Below are 23,917 nucleotides of genomic sequence, written 5' to 3'. Positions count from 1 at the left end.
TTCCTCTCATGGAGATATTATCTGCTTACAGTGAGTCACCATGAATCATATCATTTGGATGGGTTTAAACACTAGTCACTCACTTGTGCACACAAGACGGCAATCAAAAATAAATCAAATAACCCCATTAAAACATCCACACTGAGAAAAGCAGGAAATAGGAAATAAAGAACAGGCACTTACCCCATGATCACTAGCAGGACTTTGAACCTGAAGAGGAGCAGAAAGGCAATAAGATCACTCTAATTTTACTACATATTTACACACATCTCATATCTAAAAATAGCTCAGGAGTCTGTTAATACATAAATGGTGTTTATTCTGAATGAAGCCCTATATAATATATACTGTACACGTTTCCTGAAAAGAAGGTGAGAAGTGTTTATTGGAAAAAGGGGCTTGAAATTTAACAGTAGAGTCTTTATGTCCAAGCCATGAATTATGAGGTGCTGCGCACAGAGTTTGCTAATGTCTTACAATGAGAGCTGTCAGTGTGAAAGCCTTGTCCCAAGAGTTTTTTCACACATTTTGCACACACTTCTGTTGGGTAGCATTCTAGTGGGACTTAAATACATCATGGAGGGATATATAAAATATTTTACAATAAATTTAACCAGATTAATTTGGAAGCGAGAGTTTACAGATCACAATGCAAGTGGGAGAAGCCTGTCATCATGATCGCAAATGACGATACTGTTCATGTCCCGCAGGGTAAGATTCAATTCATTTACATTTAACCAGTTTAATATGGAGAGGCACTGACATGTAGACCTTCGTTTATGTGTTTTTGACCTAGAATGAACATGACGTGAGAACAGTTAACTATTTAGGTTTGTATGTTAGCATGGACTCGCTAACTTTACCGTTTTTAGACAGTGATACCCTGCTGAAGCACATGATGACATTAACGTTCTGCTTGAGCACATGAAAATTATAATTTGTGATAATGAGAGAAATGACAACCATTTTCTTTGGGATTGGGGCTGAATCAGATTACTGCGCCCACATTTTGCTCTGTCTTGTTTAGGTTAAGAAAATGGAATAAAATAAATTACATTCCCCATCCTCTCAGCATACCTGGAATCAGTGTTACAAGTACCCCAGGCAAATTGTTTTACCATTTTTGTAGCATAAGCACGTAAAACCGATGAGAGCTTCGGATTTTACAATGCTTCTCTATGGCACTGAAACCTAAAGTTGTCCGAGTTCTGGTCCCCGTACAACTGATACTCAGCTGCCATTGGCTCATCTGCGTTTGAGGGGAGGGGTTTAGTGATCGGTCAATTAGCAATACAGTTCACTATAGGTTCACTATAGGTGATGATGTCATAATGAATATGTCATAATGACTGGTGTAATAATAAGTTATGAGTGATGATGTCATAATAAGTGAAAAAAAGACATAAAAACTTTTGAAAAAGAATTATAGTACGTGCATTCCAATTAATATTCATCAACTGCAGTTGGGTTGTTTTGATGAAGTAATAGTAAAAAAACAGCCAAACGAGCCAAGAACCACTTTATTTTAGTGTATACAGAATGCTACATAGAAAGGTGAAATAGGTAAGAAATGATGCAACAGTATGAACATTCTTCTGGTATATGCATCAGTATCTGCCTTTCGTCTTGAACAGTGTTTCTTTATCTGGGTTTCTAATGTATCCGTACAGTAAGACAAAGCTTGAAAGATTGCGCACCTGGTCAAAGTGTCTGACAAAACTCTTCTAAATACGTCTTACTGCATATGCACGTTTTAAGGATTTCATAAGTGTACACTTCTCTTAGAAATGTCTGGACTATTTGAACACCGCACAGAAGATTACACTAAACCCGACCTTGCGTGCCTGTATAACTGTGAATATATTCTGAGCAGCTGTGAGAGAGCGTGTATTGCTCTGGACTGCAGGGATGGCAGAATGTAGGGCTGTAGCTATCGATTATTTTAGTAATCGAGTATTCTACTGATTTTTCCATTGATTAATCGGGTATTCGGATAATAAATACTTTTTCTTTATTAAAGGGGTCATATGGCGGAAGTACGTGTTTTTCTGTGTCTTTGGTGTGTTATAAGTTGCCCATGCATGTATTAGACACTTAAAATTGCACAAATGAAAGTGTGGGAACAAAAGATGCATTCTATCTAAAAGCGAATGCTCACCCAGACCTGCCTGAAATGCCTCGTGTAACCACACCCCCACAAATCTACGTCAGTTCGTAACATGATTTGACTAAGACCGCCCAAATCTACACGTAGTTAAGGTGGGCGTAATTGTAAATCTCATTGTATCGTCTGTCAGTACGATTGCTTTGGAACCTGAATATGGGAAGAGGCGTTACATTTCCGTGAAATGCTTGCAGTATTTGACCAATCACTACGCACTGGTTAACTGGCCAATCATAGCACACCTCGCTTTTCAGAGCAATGAGCTTTGTAAAAAATCAGCGCATTTCAGAGAGACGGGGCTAAGAGGAGATACAAACATGCACGGTATGTGGAAAATACAGCGTTTTTGAACCTTAAATCGTGTATATACACATTGCGTTCCATCTAAAACAAACGATAATATTCGTTTTAGCCCTGTCATATGACCCCTTTAAAGAGCAATACTAAATATACAAGAGAAAATAAGACGGGTCTCTTAAAATGAACAACTAATTTGTTTCCTTTTTAGAAAAACTAAAAATGTTATTGCTGAAATTGCATACATTAATATATGTGAAAAGTTAACCCATTTAATACATTACATTGCCATATTACATTCAAAATACAATATAATACAAATGTATAAATAAGAAACATTAATAAAAGTAGAAAGAATAATTTCAAAGGTAAACAACTAACTTCAGCTTATGCATGATGCATTTAGTTTATCTAAATTAGTTTTAGTTTCTTTTTTTTACTATTAAATGGTAATATATTTGTCCACATTAAATACAGAGTTAACAGGACTTTTATTTTGGCAGGTTGTCGGAAGTCGCTTATTTTTTAGTATGTCTGTTTCTTCACTCAAACAATAAAATGTTAGTGAAATAAACTCTCAGAGTAACTCTTGAGATGAAGTTCATGTCCTCATAAAGCGCAGATGCAGACAAACGTGTAGCATGTTAAACTGTGCAGTTCATTCACGCACACACGCAGAACAGACAGATGGCATGTGTAAATAACAGGATTCTGCATCCACTAGTCCGCATCTAGTTTGATGGACTCAATGCAGCCGGAAAACAAGTTTCACTCGCAAAATAGACTAAAACTAAGTAAAATAGCAGTTCACCATTTCAATAAGCTATCGCTTATTTATCAGCATGAGAGATACGTGTGAGCGTGTGAACAGACTAAAGTGTGTGTGTCTCACGGTGAATGCGAGAGCCCTGTAACATGAATAGAGTTTAGCGGGCTGTGTGTTAGTAATAACGGTCCATGGGAAAATGCAGTGCTCCGTGTGTACTGTAGTTAAATGGATTAAACGAGGATTCGAGGCAACAAAAATTGCCTCGATGATTTTTTTGTATTTGAATTACTCGAGGAATCGTTTCAGCCCTAGCAGAATGCGTAGGATGCGGGTGTTCTGTCAACTCCTCGACTTCAAACTGTCATTAAGGAGAGGGACCCATGAGCTCACATTAAGATGGCTTCTGCTCTTTTTCGTTTAAATCCACTCAATTGTTTTACTCTGCACAGGGACAGAGAGATTACAGTAAGAGCCTACACCTTAGAAAAAGTGCTATATAGCACTAAAAGTGGTTCTTTGCTCGTAATCATAGGGGAACCACTTTTAGTGCTATATAGAACCATATTTTGGTGCTTCAGTTGTTCTTTATACGGAAATGGTGCTATAGCACCTCGGTCACCCCAAAGAACCACTGAAGCACCAAGATATGGTGCTATATAGCACTAAAAGTGGTTCTTTGCTCGTAATCATATAGGGGAACCACTTATATGATTACGAGCAAAGAACCACTTTTAGTGCCATTTTTTATGTTCTTTCTAGGGTCACCTCTCAACAAGATTACAAAACATAGGCTTGTATTGTCATTAAAATATGCTGTGATTATTCTAGGTGTTCGGCTCTGAACACAGCCGTAACCACTGAAGAATATCCAATATCTATCCACTGTTGATTTTGTTTTTATCGTAAATCACATCATTTGGTCAACCCAATCCTGAAGAACACGCATGGCCATAGATGGGTGACTGTGGTGAACCAGTGATTCCTACAATAATGAGTGATGATAAAAGGAAATCCACGTCAGACATAGGGCCACTATCGCAAGACTAGATCACACATTTTACAGAATACAGAATCACATGTGAACTCCAGACACACGCGAGGCCTCTTTCGTGATGCAGGTGTAATGCTGGAGAAATGTGATGCATGCAGCCCACCCACGACAGAGACACTTTTGCTTCGACAACATGCACTACACCTCAAAACGTGCGCCATTAAACACTACAAAACGTGCGCAATTAAATGCATAACCCACGCCAGCCGGTGTGAACCTTTGTCACGTTACAAATGCCGTATCCGCGTAACACGAGCCCATTTCACACTAAAGGAGAGTATTAACTGTGCGATGAATAATTCAAGCACGATGTCTTCCATGAATGATGGCTGTAGTGGGCTCCACCAGCGCACCCACAACCCAAATGCAGCCTCCAGAACCACAGAAAACCATTTTGCGCAACACATTATGCAGCATCATGTTCTTCCATACACGGATAACACATGAGAAATGAAACAGGCTCTTACCGCAGGAAGCAGCGGCTCCATCTGCGCTCCTTCATCCTTCTCATCCATCTCCGATGTTCTCCTCTCTCTCTCTCTCTCTCTCTCTCTCTCTCTCTCTCTCTCTGCCTTATAATGAACACCTCTGTTCTTCTCGCCGGGATTTCTGTACGCTGTTGTTGGAAACGTGGAAATGAGATGTCATGTATGGTTATGTGGTTTTAGTAGCGATGCATTTATATCGTGAACCGTTTGTTTTTCCGCTAATGGAGAACGGGCGCTGTTTCTTCGCTCTTTTTACGCGTCCGTGTTCGCGCTACTTGCCTCCTTCAGCGTGTCATTCGCGATCGCGTGACGCAGCTCTGACCGGCAACACGTGGGTTAACGGAAACCACCGGACGGCTTGTGATGGATGAATCGATGTACAGTAACACACGGACACGGCTTCGTTTACCAAAATATTAGTGAACTGCAGTCGATGTGCTTATAATGCCGCGTGTCATTGTCTTACAAGAACGTGTAACACTTGTAAATGACATGATTATAATAGATAAAGACAAAAATATAAAAAATTTAATGCATTTTACATGCATTTTTATCCCCACAACTCACATTATAAGAAAATGATTGCAAATCAAATATTTTCGACATATCAGGAATATACCAAAAAGTGTACCCCAAAAGAGTTGCCTTTAATTGTAAATATATTATTGTATTGAAGTTATTATTTTAAGACTTTACATGGTAATATATTTAATGCTCAAAATGTTGCGCAACACGTCCTGGTCATGTAGCCTATGCCACTGGTTTTACATTTTCTGCAATGACATTAGGACAATTTTGTATGGCGGGGTTTACAATAACTTACAAAATACTTTATTGGGTCGCTTTAAAATTGTGTGGTAACCTGTATTACAAAATAATGAATTAAACAACCATAATAGCATATGCCACCTGACACTTCATTAAGACATTGGCGCCATCTTGTGGTTTTCTTTAAAAACACAGCTTCAGCGTTTTGAATGCTCAAAAACTGTAGTATTTGTTGTAAAATCACGTTAATCTGACTTTCCCTCAATGTTTGTGTGTATTGTTTTAAAATACATAAAGGACACATGCCAGTTAGATGATCTGGTCACGGTTGCTTTGTGGAAGGGGGTTTATTTCAGGTTCAACAGCTGGTCAAAGACGGAAAGAACTCAAATCTTTTCTTGATCCTCTGAATGTAATATACACTACGAAACTTTGTAGCACTGTATAGTGACAGATTTCTGCTGCCCATTGTTTAAGCCCTTTGCTGACAGAAGAATTAATGTCCTATTTTTTCTAGGTCAAGGACACTGTCCCCAAATTTAGTGAGCTCACTACCTAGAAATCATGCATGCAGGCACGTTGGGGTGTCATATGCAGCATTTACCGGAAGGTGGCAGAGTGATCAACCAAACTCTTAATTAAAGGAATAGTTCACCCAAAAATGAAAATTCTGTCATCGTTTACTCCCTCTCAAGTTGATCCAAACTTGCAAATGTCTTTGTTCTGCTGAACGCAAAGAAAGATATTTAAAATAATGTTTTCAACCAGTTCTGGGGCACTGTTGACTACCATAGTAGAAAAAAAATTGAAAACAAAAGAATATACTGTATTTTTCTAACGTGGTAGTCAATGGTGCCAGAATGATGACAGAATTTTCATTTTGGGTGAGCTATCCCTTTAAATAAATAAATAGAAACAACTGTCTTTAGATTTTAATTTGGATTTAATGTCCGTTTAAGATCACGTATACGTGACAGTTTCTAGCTTTAAACATTCTGACACCAGCAGAATGTCAACACTAAACATGAGCGTACACTGTACGGTACATTATACAGCAATCTAATCTAAAGGTATTGTTTTAATAGGTCCTTTTCCATATTAAACACTTAAACAGCATTTATTCTAGAAACAGTTCACATTCATTATATTGGGGCTGCATATTTAAACAAATAGACCTACTGGCATATAAGAGTCTATCATGTTTGCTTTTTTGACCACCACAAAAACATAAACAGCACAAGGGTCTTATCCTTCTTCAAGTGTCAATATTATAAACATAAAACCATAAATACACATAGATCATTACAATATTATTGCTATAGTGACAACAACTAGTCCACACAAGTTGACGTCTGAGTATTGTAATGAAAAATGTCTGATTCTTTGACACCATTTCTGTCATTATCCTGTGACACCTGCGAGTCTGTTGTCAATGCAGTCTGAACCTCTGAAACAGGAGTAATAGAGGGAGATGTGTGCTTTACCTCCTCTAAAATCCTAAAGTCACTGGAATCAACTGATTTGATAGAAGATTGAGTCTCAGTCCATGTCAGATCGCCCGCATCATTGCCTTCAAGTGTGGATCTGTCCATTTCCAAAATATCTCCATCCACTTGCAAGTAATTTGGCTGTGTTGATCTTTCAAGTGTTGCATCCCAACCTGTGAGATTTGACGTTTTATTGCTGATCTCTGCCGAATCCAGTAAATCCCATCCGGATGGACTGGTGTAGCAATCCAGACCACCAGTATTAGGCAGACTTTTGACCCCTAGTGTAGCGTAAGAAAGCAGAGCTGCTGTGTTAATATCAGCCTCATATGATGGAGCAGCTGAGGAGGAAACAAACCAGCGTTGGCCAGACATCATGCTGTCTTGAGTTTGTGTCGGGGTTATGGGGCTGTTAGTTAATGTGATTATTCGGTCAGAAGAAGAAGTGTTAGAAGCAAGCGTTGTAAAACAGGATTTAGTGTAACTGTTGAGAAACTGGTCTTGGAATAAAGCATTTGTCATTGCGTACCGGGATGCAGACAGGGTATGAGAGCGCGGAGCATCGGATGAGGGGGTCAACTGGTCAGTGTCGCAGCCGATGTAACTTCTAAAGAATAAAAAATGAGGACATAACGTTTCCTTAACATCACTGTATAACATAACACGTTTACACATTCAAAAATATCTAATTTCGGTAGGTAATAATTAGAATTAATCTTAGGAATCTGCAAGAGACACAATTATCAATGCATTAATTTGCATAGCAATACACTTACGTCTCATAATTGTCCCGAAAGCCTTTAGCAAATGGATTGTGATCAATTTTCAGCTGTGTTACCTGAGGAAACATATTCACCAAATCCTTAATATGATATTAATATTAAATTCATGCAATATGGAGAAAATGATGGACTGGTTCTTACATCAGTGTTCTGGTAAGCTGTGACAGCCATGAACTGCGTCTCGGGAAAGGTAAAGGTTTGCGCTCGATCAGGACTTGCTTCCTCTCCGTTCTCGTCTATTTCGATCACATGTATTCTCGGTTGATACTTGTGAAGAGATTGCAGGACAATCATCTTTGAAAAGAACAAAGAGAGCGCCTCATGTATCCGCTATTTGTTCTAGAAGTTTAACCAAAAAAACAATTCATTTCTGATAATGATGAGCAAATGATAATAGAAATCACCTGTGTAGAGTTGCTGATAGCTCCTTTGTTGTTTGTCAGCTTTAGTTTGCTGAAAGAGATTTCCTGACGCATCCAGTGCGCACCGGTGTTTGGAGAATCCGTGTGCATGTACACTCGGTTTGCTTCAAAACACAAAGAAAACAACAAATAAATATTGACATAATTAACATCAACAATTTATTCATTTGCACGTAACATTATTATTACTGTAAAATTAACATTACTGCGTTTTCAGCGTAGCTTTTTATTATTTAGTCAATGACTGCCCGTGCGCTTTGGAGCGTCTTGTGGAAAGGCTTTTTCGTTTTTACTAAAGTAGTGCAAATCCTCTTTGTATTGTTTCTTAAGTCTGATGACTATTAAACTTTACCAGTAACATTTGTGTCCGCTTTGCCACAAGGAACCCACTTTCCTCCTTGGAACCTCCAGTGGTTCGGATCCGCCAAAATTGCATCCACAACAATATTATAATGACGCATTGGGTCAAGACGAGAAATACTTAAACTTAGAAACGGGAACATCCGTCTGCAAGACAATGAATCGACAAATATAAATTAGGCTTCTTTACGTGATCGATTTATTATTGACCATTTCATTCATATTTATCAAACGTATTTTATCAGATTTATGTAGCAATTATTTTTTTTAATTATAACCTTGTTTAAATTGTGTCCAGAAAACAAGCAATAAAAGTAAACGTTAAAAAATGATCAAGAAGATAAAGAGCTCTTACCGGCCCTGTTTAGTAACAATCATTTCTGTTTGGTGTCTGTGGAACTTGAACCAAAGAGCCCGGTTACACAGGTAAACCTGAGCTTTACCGGGTGCCGAGGGGAACGGATAAACCGCGCTGTTATTGGCGTAAGTTTGTCCGTACGCCTGCGAGTACGCGTAGCTCAGCCCGTTATACTGCCCGCTGGCGATGACCGGCTGAGGTGTGACGTAGTGACCCGAGAATGCCGGGAGCGCGGGCGCAACGTGCTGCTGACCAGAATACAAGAACATATCTGACGACGAGACGAAATCTCCCCGCGCTTGAGTAGAGTCTGGTAAAAGACACTTGTCGATACTTTCTCCGTCATTCCGTGCCGTGTCCCGAGCGCACCTGTCTTCATCTCTGACGTCCGTCAAATCGTGTGAAGTGTCTCTTATCCCGGTCGAGAATCTTTTCAGCGGAGGCTCGCTCTCCAGAGAGTCACCGGAGGAGGAGACGCGGTCCTCCCCCGGACCGATGTTGCACGTGAAGTCATCGTCCACGCTCGTCCGTTTCTCGGTCAGTCCGGACGACGAGGGAAGTTGATGCAGGTGCATAACTCGGAGAGAAACTTCTGGAGCTCAGTGTTCAGGTTCGAACCTCAGACATTGTGCTTTGACTGGATGTTCAGCTTCTCTGCCACGCGCTTAATATAGGAAACTGACGTCGCGTTTGAGAACACCAGAATGGGCTGGCATTTACATTTAGATTGACATTAAAGCTGTTGCGGGCGTTTTCAATGTTTTTTCACGTGACAAATGTCCCTATAACATGAAAGACATCACTTAAAGGGATACTTCACCCACAAATGAAAATGTTGTCATCATTTAGGCTACTCACCTTCGAGTTGTTCCAAATCTGTATCATTTTCTTTGTTCTGATCAGTGTTGGGTGTAACTAGTTACTAAGTAATTAGTTACTGTAATTTAATTACTTTTCCCTAGAGAAAGTAAAGAAAGGGATTACTCTTATTTTTTCTGTAATTTAATTACAGTTACTTTTGATGTAATTAAACTAAATACTCTGTAATATATGTGTGTGCAATAGTGGAACTGACATCAAAATTCAAAGTCTAACTTTAAAATCCTTAATGCTTTAATGTATAATTCTCACATTTGTAATACTTTGGTCAGTTAATGAGAGTACTTTATGTAGTTTAATATTATTTATTTGAATGAATTAAAAGAGCCGTTTCATGTCTATCCTTGAATCACTTAACTAATCAAGGTTGATGAAGGATATAGAAAGTAATTAGTAATAACTAAATACTTCTTGGAGAGTAATTTGTACAGTAATCTAATTACACTATTGAATATGTAATTAGTAACTAGTAATTAATTACTTTTTCAGAGTAACTTACCCAACACTGGTTCTGATGAACACAGAGAAAGATATTTGGAAGAATGCTTATAACCAAACATATATTGCTCCCCATTGACTCCCATATAGGAAAAATGACCGTATAATTTTTTGTTCTGTTAAACACAAAAAAAGACATTTTGAAGAATGTAGGACAGCAAACAGTTCTGAGGCACTTTTGACATTGTATTTTTTCCTACTATGGTAGTCAAAATCCGTCTGGTTATAAGCATTCTTCCAAATATCTCTCTCTGTGTTCATGAGAACAAAGAAAATGATACAGATTTGGAACAACTCGAAGGTGAGTAGCCTAAATGATGACAACATTTTCATTTTTGGGTGCAGTATCCCTTTAAATAGGTCTTTTGACAGCCTTGGCATCTGTGTACAAAATAGGGTGAGTTTGGAACTGTTTGGTCAAAATGTAAATACTAAAAGGTATATTGGGGGTAAAATCTACCTATTACATAGCTGTGTAGATATTCCTGTATTTATTTAGCTGAATTTGTTTCAGAGACAGGCTTAAAGAGTGGTGACTTCAAAATATTATAGATGCGTTTCAGTGTTTAACTCAACCTTAGATGCAGAAACGTCAAGAAACACTTATCTACATTGAAAATACATTTGGCAAACTTACTTATTTAATATGTACGTAATAAAAGGGCAACGATAATATTTTCAGCATCTGTATGGATGTGCGGTGAGACAAAGCCGTTACTGGAATTTTGTGTTTATTTCTTAAAAAGACAAAACAACTGTAGAATATGAACATTTATGCACAGACAGAGACTGAGAGGTAAATCACTGAAACACAACCGTGTCCAGCATTGCTGCAAGGCACTGGACAATGTTGGATGTCATGAGAACATCGACATGCTCTTCCAAATGCCGTTTGGGATCCTACACAAACAGAGAAAGAGAGAGATATATAGGTGGATAAGTGCTCTACACACATTTAGAGGTCTGACGTGAGAAATTGCAAATAAAACACTAAAGAAACAACAAAAAAGAAATAAATAAAAGGACTATTACTAATAACCTGTTTTCCAACGTTCTTAATGGCCAGTTGTTCAGGGGTCATCTTGTCCTCTTCTTCTACAGCCTGAGAAGATAAACACAGGCAACAAATGACATTATAAATATATAACTTTATACATAAAAAACATCTGTCAAGATTGATCTAGCCTACAAAAACGTTCTCAAAGAATTTTGTGTAAAAAAAAATTTGGGGATACATTTTGGGACCCTGATCTAAAAAAACTATGGAAGCATATTGGTTGCTATTTTCAATTTGAAATGCAATCCGCAAAATGGCAATGCAGTATGTAAAATGACAATGCCATTGTGTATTTAAATATACATTTGAAATAACATATGTGCAACATTAAGTGCAAAATGAAAATAAAAATTAAATTATATCAATTACATTTGTCAGTTCCTACACTAGTTTTAATGTTATTTAAATGGGCATGTTTAACGCTCTTTAAGTTGCAAAATGAAAATGAAAATGCATTCCCCGGATTGATTATATATGTTTAAGATAGTCAAGCAAAACTGTAGCAAAATGAAAATTCTAATGTTATTTTCCCTAAATGCATTAACATTAACAGGTTGAACATTTGGGATTGCATTTTCATTACACACAGCGCGTCGGGTGTTGCAAAATTCAATGTGGACTTGAAAATGCATTTCGAGCTGGCCACGCCCCCTCCCCGGTACAGCGTCATTGTGTGAAGGCGGAGCCAGCATCGCTCGTTACTTGTGTTGTTTTGAGGTGTTGAAAACACGTACGACTGCAGAGATGATAAAAGCGTTAAATCGCTTGCACATACACGTTTTCATCATAAACACATTCAGTATTTGTCTTAGTCAATATCTTAACATAATCATTCAGAAACTGTTTTTGTGGCGCAACGTTTCCGTAACTTCAGGAATCGAGGTACAGTGAATCTGTCACAGCCCAAACTGCAGCATCCGGATGAATAAGTAACCAAGGTTAATTTTCGTAAGGGCAGATCTCCACTTTGGCAATGTTTATGTATATGTGTGCTCTCCCCTTACACTGCCTCCTGCACGAAAGTCGCACAGCACAGACAGGTGTTTTTTCACGCGGATGGATCGCGTTTGTGAATGTACAGTTACTAAGGATTGGTCACACAAAACGACCATTTCTGAACGATTGTGTGAAGATATTGTGACAATAATCAAAATACTGAATGTGTTCATGATGAAAACGCGTATGAGAAAGTCAACTTATAGTTATTATGAGACCTTCAACAGGCGAGCTCACCGTTTGATAAGGCAGAGAATTCTCTAGGAGATGTTCTAGCAATGTAGCTACTAGTTCTATCGTCTACAGACCAGTAAAAAAAAAAAAACACGCAAGTGAGTAAATGTTTTTATCAGCTCTGCACTCACAGCAGCCGCACATCCATGCACGTAACGAGCGATGCTGGCTCCGCCTTCACACAATGACGCTGTACCGGGGAGGGGGCGTGACCAGCTCGAAATGCATTTTCAAGTCCACATTGAATTTTGCAACACCCAACGCGCTGTGTGTAATGAAAATGCAATCCCAAATGTTCAACCTATTAATGTTAATGCATTTAGGGAAAATAACATTAGAATTTTCATTTTGCTACAGTTTTGCCTGACTATCTTAAACATATACAGTATAATCAATCCGGGGAATGAATTTTAATTTTGCAACTTAAAGAGCGTTAAAAAAGTCAATTTAAATAACATTAAAACTAGTGTAGGAACTGACAAATGTAATTGATATAATTTAATTTTTATTTTGCACTTAATGTTGCACATATGTTATTTCAAATGTATATTTAAATACACAATTGCATTGCCATTTTGCGGATTGCATTTCAAATTGAAAATAGCAACCAATATGCTTCCATAAAGAAACCACTAAAGTGAGATTTCCAGTGCAGTTACTCACTTTATTATAGTTTTTGGCCAGTTCCAGCATCTCTTTGACAATGGTCTCATTCAGTTTGCAGTGGTCGCTGTAATCCTGCAGGGTAAGACCCTCCATCCAGCTTTTCTTATGAAGGTTCAGTAACATCTGAACACAAGGCGAACACACAATGTCATTATGCAGATATGCACCAACAGTCTACGTGTTGTTGAAAAGAATAAAAAAGTTGTACATTTTATTGATCTACAAACCTTCTGCTCCAATTCGTTCTTCCTGTAGTTAATAGTGATTGAGTAATAATGCCGGTTGAGGCCATGAATCAAAGCCTGTAACAAGAGAAACGGCTTTTAATATTTTTATTAAAGAATCAGATTTGAATGTAAACAAGGTACTAGAAATCATGAGCGCTCTACTGGTAAAATTGAAATCCATAAGGGCAATTCTAGTGTTATGGATGTGACACATAAATGTCAGAGAATGTGTATGTGTTACCAATATACTGAACCATCTGTTAACATGTAGTAAACCCTTGTTGATAAAGTCTAAATATCAGAAAAATATCAGTCTATGGGTAAGTTTTCTATTTTGAAAAAGGGAAATAAACGTGTTATGAATGTAACAAAAGGACAGTTTTTGAGAGACTACACATATTCTGTGAATTAAAATTGACAAACAAAAGCAATAATACCAAACCAAAGAAGAAAGGATGGCTCTTCACAGAACATAAATTAGTTACTTTATTTTAAGGAACATGTGCCTTATCAATATGACACTTATCTGACTACGAAAATCATGCACTAAAAATAAAAAAAATCCTTAAAAAACTTTGAGACGTCACAAGGGTATTTGAACCACCAGATGGCAACAGCATAAACATGTACAGGTGCTGGTCATATAATTAGAATATCATCAAAAAGTTGATTTATTTCACTAATTCCATTCAAACTTTATGACCAACTTTATGGAGATGCAGATTTCATTTTCCAACAGGACTTGGCACCTGCACACAGTGCCAAAGCTACCAGTACCTGGTTTAAGGACCATGGTATCCCTGTTCTTAATTGGCCAGCAAACTCGCCTGACCTTAACCCCATAGAAAATCTATGGGGTATTGTGAAGAGGAAGATGCGATATGCCAGACCCAACAATGCAGAAGAGCTGAAGGCCACTATCAGAGCAACCTGGCCTCTCATAACACCTGAGCAGTGCCACAGACTGATCGACTCCATGCCACGCCGCATTGCTGCAGTAATTCAGGCAAAAGGAGCCCCAACTAAGTATTGAGTGCTGTACATGCTCATACTTTTCATGTTCATACTTTTCAGTTGGCCAAGATTTCTAAAAATCCTTTCTTTGTATTGGTCTTAAGTAATATTCTAATTTTCTGAGATACTGAATTTGGGATTTTCATTAGTTGTCAGTTATAATCATCAAATTAAAAGAAATAAACATTTGAAATATATCAGTCTGTGTGTAATGAATGGATATAATATACAAGTTTCACTTTTTGAATGGAATTAGTGAAATAAATCAACTTTTTGATGATATTCTAATTATATGACCAGCACCTGTATATGTATACAAGAAACAGTCAAATAAAAAAAGATGTGACCTGAATTGAGGGCTTGTTAAGGTGTCCAAGGTTAGATGTGGTCTGACGTGGCTCGTGACCCAGAACCATCATATTGGCATTTATTAGCCTGAAAGCATCAATTACAACCTGTGGGGGGAAAAAGAATGAGTCTTTTTATAAATCAATATTTAAAAACATAAACGTAAGTTCTAATGCATTATGGGATCTAAAGAAATAAAGATATGTAACCTTGTTCTATTTCTAGACAGTGTGAGGACACCAGCGAGACAAAGAGACGATAACAGTAAATGCACCAGCTTGGAACAAAAGTTAATGCTGTTAGTTGTCACATTACATATGCAGTGACAGCACACCTGAGCTGAACTCACACACACATAACCGAAGAGTGCCAAAAAACCCCTGATGCAAATACTTTTAAATACTGTGTTATAATAGATAAAAAAATCAGTAAAACATCTAAGCTATCTGTATCTAAAAGACAAGTGTTTTAAGCATGGGAGAGAGCAGATTGTGTACCTCAAGAGCGCCAAACACTTGCTACACTTACCAAACACACTCATACACAAAGTAACGCCTCAAGAACCCTGGGGGCTTGTTAAATCTGACTGAAGTGAACTGGTGTAAGATCCTGCAGTGTGCTGAGGGGGACGCTCTGTCTGTCAGTGATTTAGGTGTGTGATTTTTGGGAAGAGTTTTAAACCATCATGCACAGAAGACAGACAGAGAGAACCAAGCTGTGCGGACACCATGTAGACCTCACAACCTTTTTTAAAACCACACACACCGAGTTCACAGAAACTTGGTGATGCTCTGATGGTGTGGGACATGACTACTTTAAAACAGACATCAGACGAGTCCATTTAACTATTGAGCTTGAAAATCCAGATCCATCTAAATGCAAACAGCCAAATGAAGCTGAATCAGATCACAACGACAACAGAAAAATTGAGCATTAATATTTACTTTCATAAAATCTATTGTGTGCATCGTCGTGATTATTTCTATACAAATCCTTGCTAACAAATACTGGGTATACATCCGCTTTCTTGAGTTGTTCATGCTCCTGTTCCTCTTTCGTTAAAACCTTCTTCTCTTCCTGTCCCCACCCTACCGGCTAGGAATGATGGGAGAGATGGAGTCCTCACACTATCACACGTACTTCAGCGGGTGTTAATAGAGCTCACAGCAGCAAGCAGACAGGAAAAATCACAGACGCTCTCACACTCCCAGAAAGTGTGAGCACACGTTCACATATATAGAAATGTAAAAAAAGATGGGAGGATAAGAGACCATATGAGATGGGATGAGAAGAAATGAGACGACAAATGAAGCCATGAGAAGACAAGACAAGTGTGTGTCAGGCAAGGGGAGATGAGACCACGCAAGATAATGTAATATTAGGTTATAATCTCCCTTTTGCTGTTGATGGCATTTATCCAGGTAAGGGATTTTTATTTGTACGCCTGTGTGGACCATTACCTTTCCCTTGACGCTCTGAATGGGGTCGACCACCACAGCGACAGCTCGTTCCGACAGCGCCTCAAAACTCTGCTGTGTGTTAATGTCAACACCCGACAACCAGCAGCCAAACCCAGGGTGACTGTGGTACCAGCCCACCACCATCTCAGGCCTGAAACACACAAACCGTTGCAAGTTCTCTAGAATTAACATGCCTGTACATTTCTACAAATGATCAAATTTCTTCAAAATTATCAGGATCAGAATATTGTTCCTACTCACCTTCCCGTCTGCTTTAACATGTCCAACATTTTGGCTTGAAACACAGGGTCCACGGCCTCTACGCTCACACCCTGTTAACACAGAAAAACATCCTTCACTCTAAAAACACCTGGAGAGTGTTGCTGTGTGGTTGCTAGGGTGTTGTGGGTGGTTGTTAGGGTGTTGCTAGACAGTTCATTACTGGCCTCAATTGAAAAAGGCCATCTCCAAATAACTACGATCATATTAGTCCTGGTTCTAGGATTGGGTGCATGACAGTTTTTGCTTGTTTTATAGTCTGATCGCTTGTGTAACAGCACACCCACCTTCACATGATTTGAAGTATAATTCATCCAGACTGTCGCACAAATAACATGGGACTAAATTACACACCAGTGTTGTCTTGAATCGGAATGTTGTTGTAAAATGCTCCCACTCACTGTTCCTGACTGCGGCATGGCGAACACGTCAATCACACGCACAGTGTAATCGTCCACAAACTCTCCCAACATCAGACCCATGACTTCCATGGGCACACCAGCTCGCCCGTGTTTCAACATCTGTACACACGGAAAGAAAATGACCTTGCCTATTTATCTAGAACGTTATAATGTGAAAGAGAGAGAGCAACGGCAATGATGTCTTCTTACCTTAAGCAGGGCAAGAGAAGAGATGTACACCTGTTCAGCAGTGTCCACAGCGGGGGCATCTGTGGGAGGACCCTGCATAAAAACACAGTTATATTAGGACTGTCACGATTATTAAATAATCCTCTCATCGCGATTGTTTGACCTCATCGTGATGGTTTCAGATCATCGTAATTATTGCACATCTCTATAGAAGACACTAGGGGGAGCTGTACTGCATCTGCATAATTCATATTTTATTGTAACTAAAGCATGGTAATACTTGTAAAATGTACCACCACAACACAATCACATTAAAAAAAACTAAAACATATACCATAAATATAACCTGCAGTACAATTTTATATTATTTCAGTGTGAAAACCAGTCTACCAAAATCTCATTAACATAGAAGTAAACTTTTATTGTAGTCTTGCAAGTGAGAAAAAGCTGAAAGCTTTTTTTAATCAAGTGGGAGACGCAGGTGTAAAAAACAGACCGGCAGGGTCTGACTGACAGCTGTCACATAATGGGTAGGATTGTTGGCAGGACAATGCTGGATAGACTGTGAAATTGATCAGTCACTTTGAAAAGCTTTATGAACAAATGTGGCTGTCTGGAAAAGAAACACAGAACTGCACTAAACAAATAAAGAAACTGTGAAAATAACATACTTGTGAGACTTAAATAAAACCTCTTTAAGTGCTAAATTAAACATTAGGCATGCCATGTGCCGCTCCAAAGACAAAAGAATATGAATGCAAGGAAAAGAATCATGTGCTTTTTTCCTGCCCGCACCCCATTTTTTCTCGCTCTCTTCCTTGCTGACTGGTAGAGAGTGAGGGTGTGAATCAGATGGAGGCAGTGTGTTACAGGAAGTGTTAATTGGCAGACAGAGCTGAGCGCAGCCTCCCTCCCATCACTCACAGACTCAGAGAAAACCTTGTGAGAACCCCCATCCTCATGATCCATACAAGCATCCTATTGGTGCTTCTGCTTACCACCTGACACATTTCTATTCACAGGAAGTCCTTAGAAGTCTCAAGCAGGGGACCAGGTTTTAGAATATTAAAGTGATAGTTCACCCAAAAATGAAAATTCTGTCATCATTTGCTCACCCTCATGTCATTTCATACCTGTATACACATTACTTTGTTCTGATGAACACAGAGAAAGATATTTGGAAGAATGTTAGCCATTTTCAATTCTGTGACATCATTGACTGCCATAGTAGGAACTAGGTTTGTCACAGTACCATAAACATGTCTTACGATACTATACCAGCTGAAGTATCTCGATACCAAGTAGTATCACGATGCCGTGCCATGTTTGTAATTCAAATATATACAAAAAACACAGATTTAGATGAAACATTTTGTATTTACTATAGTATTCTGTATTATACTTTGCACTAGAATATTTTTTGTATTAACTGTAGTAATTGGATAAATTGTAGCAAATACCGTAGTATACTTAAATATTTACTATGGTAAGACTCAAAAACACTATGAGTTTTGTAAATACTAAAGTACACTAGATCATTTTTCACGTGGGAACTAATTCAAATGTGGGACAACTTTCAATGATACAGCAGTCTTCATAAAGGGAAATATTAGGCTTACTTTAAAGGTGCAGTGAACTGGCCGTTTTTATTGTTTTATACTATTGTCTGATGTCTACTTATGACGTTCGCGTGGTTTTACATTCGAAAACATCAAAATCAATAAGGTAATAGGCTCTTTTCTACCCTGGTTTTGAGGCCGGCTGGACAAACGCTTGGTTTTTAAGGGCGGGCCGCATAGAAGACTTGGAAGTAAATGCCCACTGCTATGATTGGATAGCAGCTTGTGTAGTTGACTTAGTTGGAGCCTTCTGTGAATTTGGTTAGACACGTAACGTTACATAACGTGATTTTACTCAAATTTACGGACTTATTTCCCAGATGTGATGGCAAGGCTTTGCGTATAGTTTGTATAGCCTATAGTTGTATGGTGTTTAGTGATATATGACCGTACATGTCAGCATTTAAGACCCGCGAACCGGACAGAAGATCACCGCGATCGCGGGTCTCAAATGTTATAGTTTTCATGATAAATAAACAAACGGCAGACTCCCGGTCAAAACGACAGTGTTGGCAGTTATGGATATGACCCGGCACCAGAAATAATATCAAAACAGCCTCCATTATTCGCAAACGGTGGATAAAACCTTGAAAAATGATATATGAGCCCGCCAAATCACAGATATGCCAATTTCAATTATTACAAATGACGAGAGGTCCCCAGGTAATACTATCAGGACATATCAAGCGATCTCTAACAAAGCAATAGTGACGCATAGTACAAATATGTTTTACTCACATAAGATTGCTGCGCCATTCCTATCGGATCCAATATTGACGGCATAGCACTGCTTTTTAATTTTAGTCTCTCCGCAAAGACTTGTTCAAGGAATCCGCGTTGACATGAAGCGAACAAACGCTCAATGTTTTCCCCACGTGAGCTAGAACGTCTTTAAAAATGATCTTCAACCAGGCATTCCTACTGTCGGAATCCGAAGGAAGGTTATGCAGCGACTGTGTTCTTCCACAACCAGGCACTGCACAATATTTTGCGATCTTTAACGGCATGATGCTTACACTCGCTCTGGTTCCGTGCAGCTTGTGTTCAGTACTGTCATGCGCGAACCAGTGGGCGGGGCTCAAGAAGTAGTCGTTGATATTCTTCTGTGGAGGCGGTGTTCAACCTATCTATAAGTGCATTCCAGAACCTGCCATTCGCTGAGCCTCATGTCAATAACAGTTGTTATTTCAGTAACAAGGGCGTTTTCAGGTCTGACACTTACAGGATGTTCGCTTGAATACGATTCTCTCTTATATAACAAAAGCTTGCGTTAAAATTGTGGTCCTAGCTCACTGCCCCTTTAAATGCAGAACTAAGACGGCCAGTAGGTGGCGTCAATTTTCCACTGAGTTAGTGAATCATTTAACAAACTCGTTCAAAACGCAAATTTGAATCATTATCTCGTCCGAGTCATTCAAAACACACATTCATTTAGGAGATAAACACCGCAAAAAGGCAGATGTAAGTGTTCAAATGAATATTAATGCGCATATGCAACATTACCTACAGTACTACGATACTACCATTTCAAAATTTAAGAGGCATCGCAGGTATTTTGAAGCTTTAGCATCGCAATGCTACCGTAGCACCTGTACACCGTGCATCCCTAGTAAGAATAATTAAATGGTAGTCAAAGGTGCCCCAGAACTGTTTGTGTTCCTAAATTCTTCAAAATATCTCATTTTGTGGTCAATAGAACAAAAAAATACAATATTTTTTTCCTACTATGGTAGTGGATGATGTCACAGAACTGAAAATTGCTAACATTCTTACAAATTATCTTGTATTTAGCAGAACAAAGAAATTTATATAGGTTTGAAACTACCCGAGGGTGAGTAAATGATGACAGAATTTTCATTTTTGAGTGAACTATCCCTTTAAGCTGTCAAATGTAAGATTATTCTAAAAGCAAATCCATTACCTGCATTAACCCACATAAATAATTTTAAAGAATATTAAAGAAAAGCAAATGATTGACACTGCTTTTATGAAATAGATTTACTAAACAAAGCACTTATAAGTCTTTAATAGCATATATAGGTCTTGGAACACTTTCATGGTGAATTTTTAACGCTCAATTCAAGTTCAGACACTTTATTAAAAAGAATCTCTCTTCTTGTTTTCAACAGAAAAAGTTGGATCAAAATAAGTTCATAAAGACAGGGTCTGTTTCTTGAACTAACCCTTTACATCTACATAATAATATAATAATAAATGTTATAAACCTAACCTTACTTATGTTCCAAGTTTCTACAAACTTCTGTCATTTTTGACCGCACACACAGTAAACATATCTGTGTGTTGATGCCTAATAACTGCAGGTGGCTGTCAATCAAAGCACAGGCCACATTAACAAGCAAATACACCTCAGCATCTTAATAAGTGATATTTTACCTGACTAAGTCCAGGCATTCCCCCTCCAAGCCTCAACAGCCGGTCCATGATGTAGATCTACCATATAACAGAAGAATTTTTTAATATAATTTTTGCCTTTTTATATTGCATTGGCTTCACAACTCAAATGTTGCTGACAGTATTTTGTTGATGTGTTAAGTGGACTGTTCACAAGCTGTAACTTATCCAAATAAACACATTATACACTGTCAACTCTAGGACGAATATAAAAAATATATATTTTATTGCGGTATTCACAGATCAAACACAAATTGTTATTAACTAAAGAGCTTTAAAGCATTTACATAATTATACTGCTAGCATGCTAGAGTTAGTTAGTTAGTTAGCACAGTGATATTTAAAGATTATAAACTTAAAAATAGCAGAAAAATAACCATTTGTACCGTTATTGTGGCACAGTAAATTAAAAACAAATTTTGTTCATTTTACGTATATATAACTGATTTATCATCACTCACACAGTATGAAACAGCAGTATGTATGAAAGGCTAATGATGCTAAAGGGCTAAATACATCATTTAACACCTTTACAACCGTTTATAAACACGCAAATACCGTCGCCAAAATATACTTTAATAAACTAGAATTTTATGATGATAAACGTATATTATTCTTTACCTGTGCAATGAGAAAGTTATAATGTCAGAAAGCCTGCTGAGTTTCAGCCCGACTACAATGAATCAGCCAGAATTAACGCCGTGAAACGCACCACAACAGGGATATACACAGAGGGTTGATACGGGTTTCAAAATAAAAGTACCCCGAGTTCGTCAACACAAAAGCATAAGGTTATCGTCGTATTTATAATATTTAGTTAATGGCGAAATTTAGCTCATAATACTTTAGTTTTTATTTTTATTATTTAATATTGTAAGATTCGTTAAACTTGAATATATCATAGAGTATATAATAACATACATATACATTTATGATTTTAGCATGTGAGAGAGAAAATATGTATAAGCATTTACATCGAATACAGCGGCTTTTCCTATTTTTTATTTCTGTTTTATCTTTCAAAGATAAAAAATTGTTGACATATTTTTATCTCTCACCGTCTCTTCCTCTCCTTTTTTGGCAATTTTGACACCTAGCGGGAGACTCAGCATCTTCCAGCCCAACACTCACAACACAGCCTCCTTCTCCCCACAAATGTGAGATTCATAATGAACAATTTTGCTGGGAATAACATCTGATAATTGTGTGACAACAGGGAAACATCTGCTCATGCTCAGCATGCCTCTAATTTACAGCTTTATTTTGGATAATTCACAGCAACGCTTAAATACATTGTTTGCAGTTACTTGATGTGTATATAGAGGTTCAAAAAGTCACGAGGGAATTTGAAGCTTTTTTCCCTTTTCCTTTAAAACATCAAAACAGAAGCATAAAATTCCTTGGATTGGAAACGACAGACAGACAGAAAGACAGATAGCTGCAATGAGACCTAATGACCACCAGGTGGAGGACTTGAGCTTGAGTAGATGACTGATGTGTTAGAAATGTGAATTGTAGAATGGTTTTATCTGTTTGGTGTATAATCCCAAGCATGCAGAACACATAAAGAAATTAATTTATGGTAACTGGTGTGTGGTGGGTGTTCTGGCGCAATATGGCTGCAGGTGGATGCTGCACATTAGTGGTGCTTGAAGAGATTCCCCCTTCCATGCAAAGCGCTTTGTTATCCCAGAAAAGCACTATATAAATGTAACAAATTATTATTATTCAGATTTCCACCATTAAGTACTTCACAATACATTTTCTACAGGTCAGAGTTCAGAACAGTATCTATAGAAAGATGCATTTCAACCAGTCTTGTTTGAGCTCCTGAGTGTTTCCTCGGCTGCGGAGGTGTCTGTTGTAGTAATTATCCCCACAGGACACCAGTGTTTATGAGAGTCAGGCATGACCCCAGAGCAAAGTTCAAAGTAGACCTCTTGTCCTGGTATAAATGAAATGATCTCCAGAGGGTGGCAGCATCCCTCTGCGGTCGAGAGATGTGCTGCATGATAGAGACAACGCCCACATTGTTGTGCAATTTTGCTAGAAGAAAATTATGACATGTGACAACTTCAAATTATGTCACATACTCCTACACCATTTGTTTATATCAGATCAACATCAGTGTTTGTTGTCAAATTGCTTCTGATGTGAAACTTGATCTACTTCCTTTGTCACGTCCCCCAACAGGAAGTGGCACAGTGAGAGGTGTTGGATGACTTCCTGTGGAAATCGATCCCTTGCTAATCGAATCAGATATGGTAACGTCAAAGCCAACTGTCAATAATGTCAAACTATATTACGATATTTTGAGAAATGTCTCAGTGGTTTTGTGTCCATACAATGGAAGTCAATGGGGTCCAATGTTGTTTGGTTACCAACGTTCTTAAAAATATCTTCTTTTGTGTTCTGCAGAAGAAAGAAAGTCATACAGGTTCAAAATGACATGAGGGTTAATACATGAATAAATGTTGGGATCCGGCAAATTTGGCTTCTACAAAGTATTCACCAAATTTGTGCCAAAGTACTACAAATAGTGTTGCCAAGTCACACAATCTTATGTCAAAACTAAAATAAAATCCCATTTAATTTTCCATCCTAACTATGCAAAATGATATGGATGTGTTTATTATGCTGTCTCTATAACTCTATTAGAACAAACCCTTCGAGTCATGACCCACTGCTTTAC

The 23,917-nt window shown here is 38.1% G+C and overlaps 3 protein-coding genes across 5 annotated transcripts in view; all 3 read right to left on the bottom strand.

Annotated features, from left to right (window-relative positions):
- Positions 1 to 5,089, bottom strand: part of slc4a10a (solute carrier family 4 member 10a) — a 42,983-nt gene extending 37,894 nt beyond the window's left edge. For both annotated transcript variants that reach the window (XM_057361357.1, XM_057361358.1), the window contains exons 1-2: positions 4,749 to 5,089; positions 184 to 210 (exon numbers count right to left, since the gene is read on the bottom strand). In XM_057361357.1, the coding sequence (XP_057217340.1) occupies positions 184 to 210; positions 4,749 to 4,796 (75 nt within the window). In that variant the 5' untranslated portion in view covers positions 4,797 to 5,089. The remainder of the gene's footprint in view (positions 1 to 183; positions 211 to 4,748) is intronic.
- Positions 5,090 to 6,491: 1,402 nt separating this feature from the next.
- tbr1a (T-box brain transcription factor 1a) lies at positions 6,492 to 9,748 on the bottom strand. Of its 2 annotated transcripts, XM_057361362.1 has the most exons (7): positions 8,944 to 9,748; positions 8,581 to 8,735; positions 8,211 to 8,332; positions 7,948 to 8,100; positions 7,801 to 7,862; positions 7,554 to 7,631; positions 6,492 to 7,433 (listed from the first exon to the last, which is right to left on the bottom strand). In XM_057361362.1, exons 1-7 carry the CDS (start codon positions 9,519 to 9,521, stop codon positions 6,869 to 6,871), a joined length of 1,713 nt encoding a protein of 570 aa, XP_057217345.1. In that variant the 5' UTR covers positions 9,522 to 9,748; the 3' UTR covers positions 6,492 to 6,868. The 2 variants fall into 2 exon arrangements, with proteins under 2 accessions (XP_057217345.1, XP_057217344.1); XM_057361361.1 differs by having other exon boundaries at positions 6,492 to 7,631.
- A 1,289-nt stretch (positions 9,749 to 11,037) lies between these two features.
- psmd14 (proteasome 26S subunit, non-ATPase 14) lies at positions 11,038 to 21,960 on the bottom strand. The gene is made up of 11 exons (XM_057362030.1): positions 21,847 to 21,960; positions 21,208 to 21,264; positions 17,216 to 17,287; positions 17,006 to 17,125; positions 16,587 to 16,657; positions 16,326 to 16,476; positions 14,865 to 14,972; positions 13,504 to 13,578; positions 13,274 to 13,399; positions 11,363 to 11,425; positions 11,038 to 11,223 (listed from the first exon to the last, which is right to left on the bottom strand). Exons 2-11 carry the CDS (start codon positions 21,253 to 21,255, stop codon positions 11,125 to 11,127), a joined length of 933 nt encoding a protein of 310 aa, XP_057218013.1. The 5' UTR covers positions 21,256 to 21,264; positions 21,847 to 21,960; the 3' UTR covers positions 11,038 to 11,124.
- Between the last annotated feature and the right edge of the window lie 1,957 nt (positions 21,961 to 23,917).

This window comes from Triplophysa rosa, linkage group LG20 (genome assembly GCF_024868665.1).
Source record: "Triplophysa rosa linkage group LG20, Trosa_1v2, whole genome shotgun sequence".
Classification (NCBI taxonomy): domain Eukaryota; kingdom Metazoa; phylum Chordata; class Actinopteri; order Cypriniformes; family Nemacheilidae; genus Triplophysa; species Triplophysa rosa.
The sequence above is the reverse complement of the archived record's forward strand: the minus strand, read 5'-3'. Positions and strand labels throughout refer to the sequence as shown.

Coding starts and splice junctions, on each gene's coding strand:
- tbr1a (XM_057361361.1), bottom strand. CDS start 9,521: ATGCACCTGCATCAACTTCCCTCGTCGTCCGGACTGACCGAGAAACGG. Junction 8,101..8,210: donor CTATCAGCAACTCTACACAG/GTGATTTCTATT, acceptor TTCTTTTCAAAG/ATGATTGTCCTGCAATCTCT. Junction 7,863..7,947: donor CAGCTTACCAGAACACTGAT/GTAAGAACCAGT, acceptor ATGTTTCCTCAG/GTAACACAGCTGAAAATTGA.
- psmd14 (XM_057362030.1), bottom strand. CDS start 21,255: ATGGACCGGCTGTTGAGGCTTGGAGGGGGAATGCCTGGACTTAGTCAG. Junction 13,579..14,864: donor TTAACAAGCCCTCAATTCAG/GTCACATCTTTT, acceptor CTCTTGTTACAG/GCTTTGATTCATGGCCTCAA. Junction 11,224..11,362: donor TTAAGAACGTTGGAAAACAG/GTTATTAGTAAT, acceptor CTGTTTGTGTAG/GATCCCAAACGGCATTTGGA.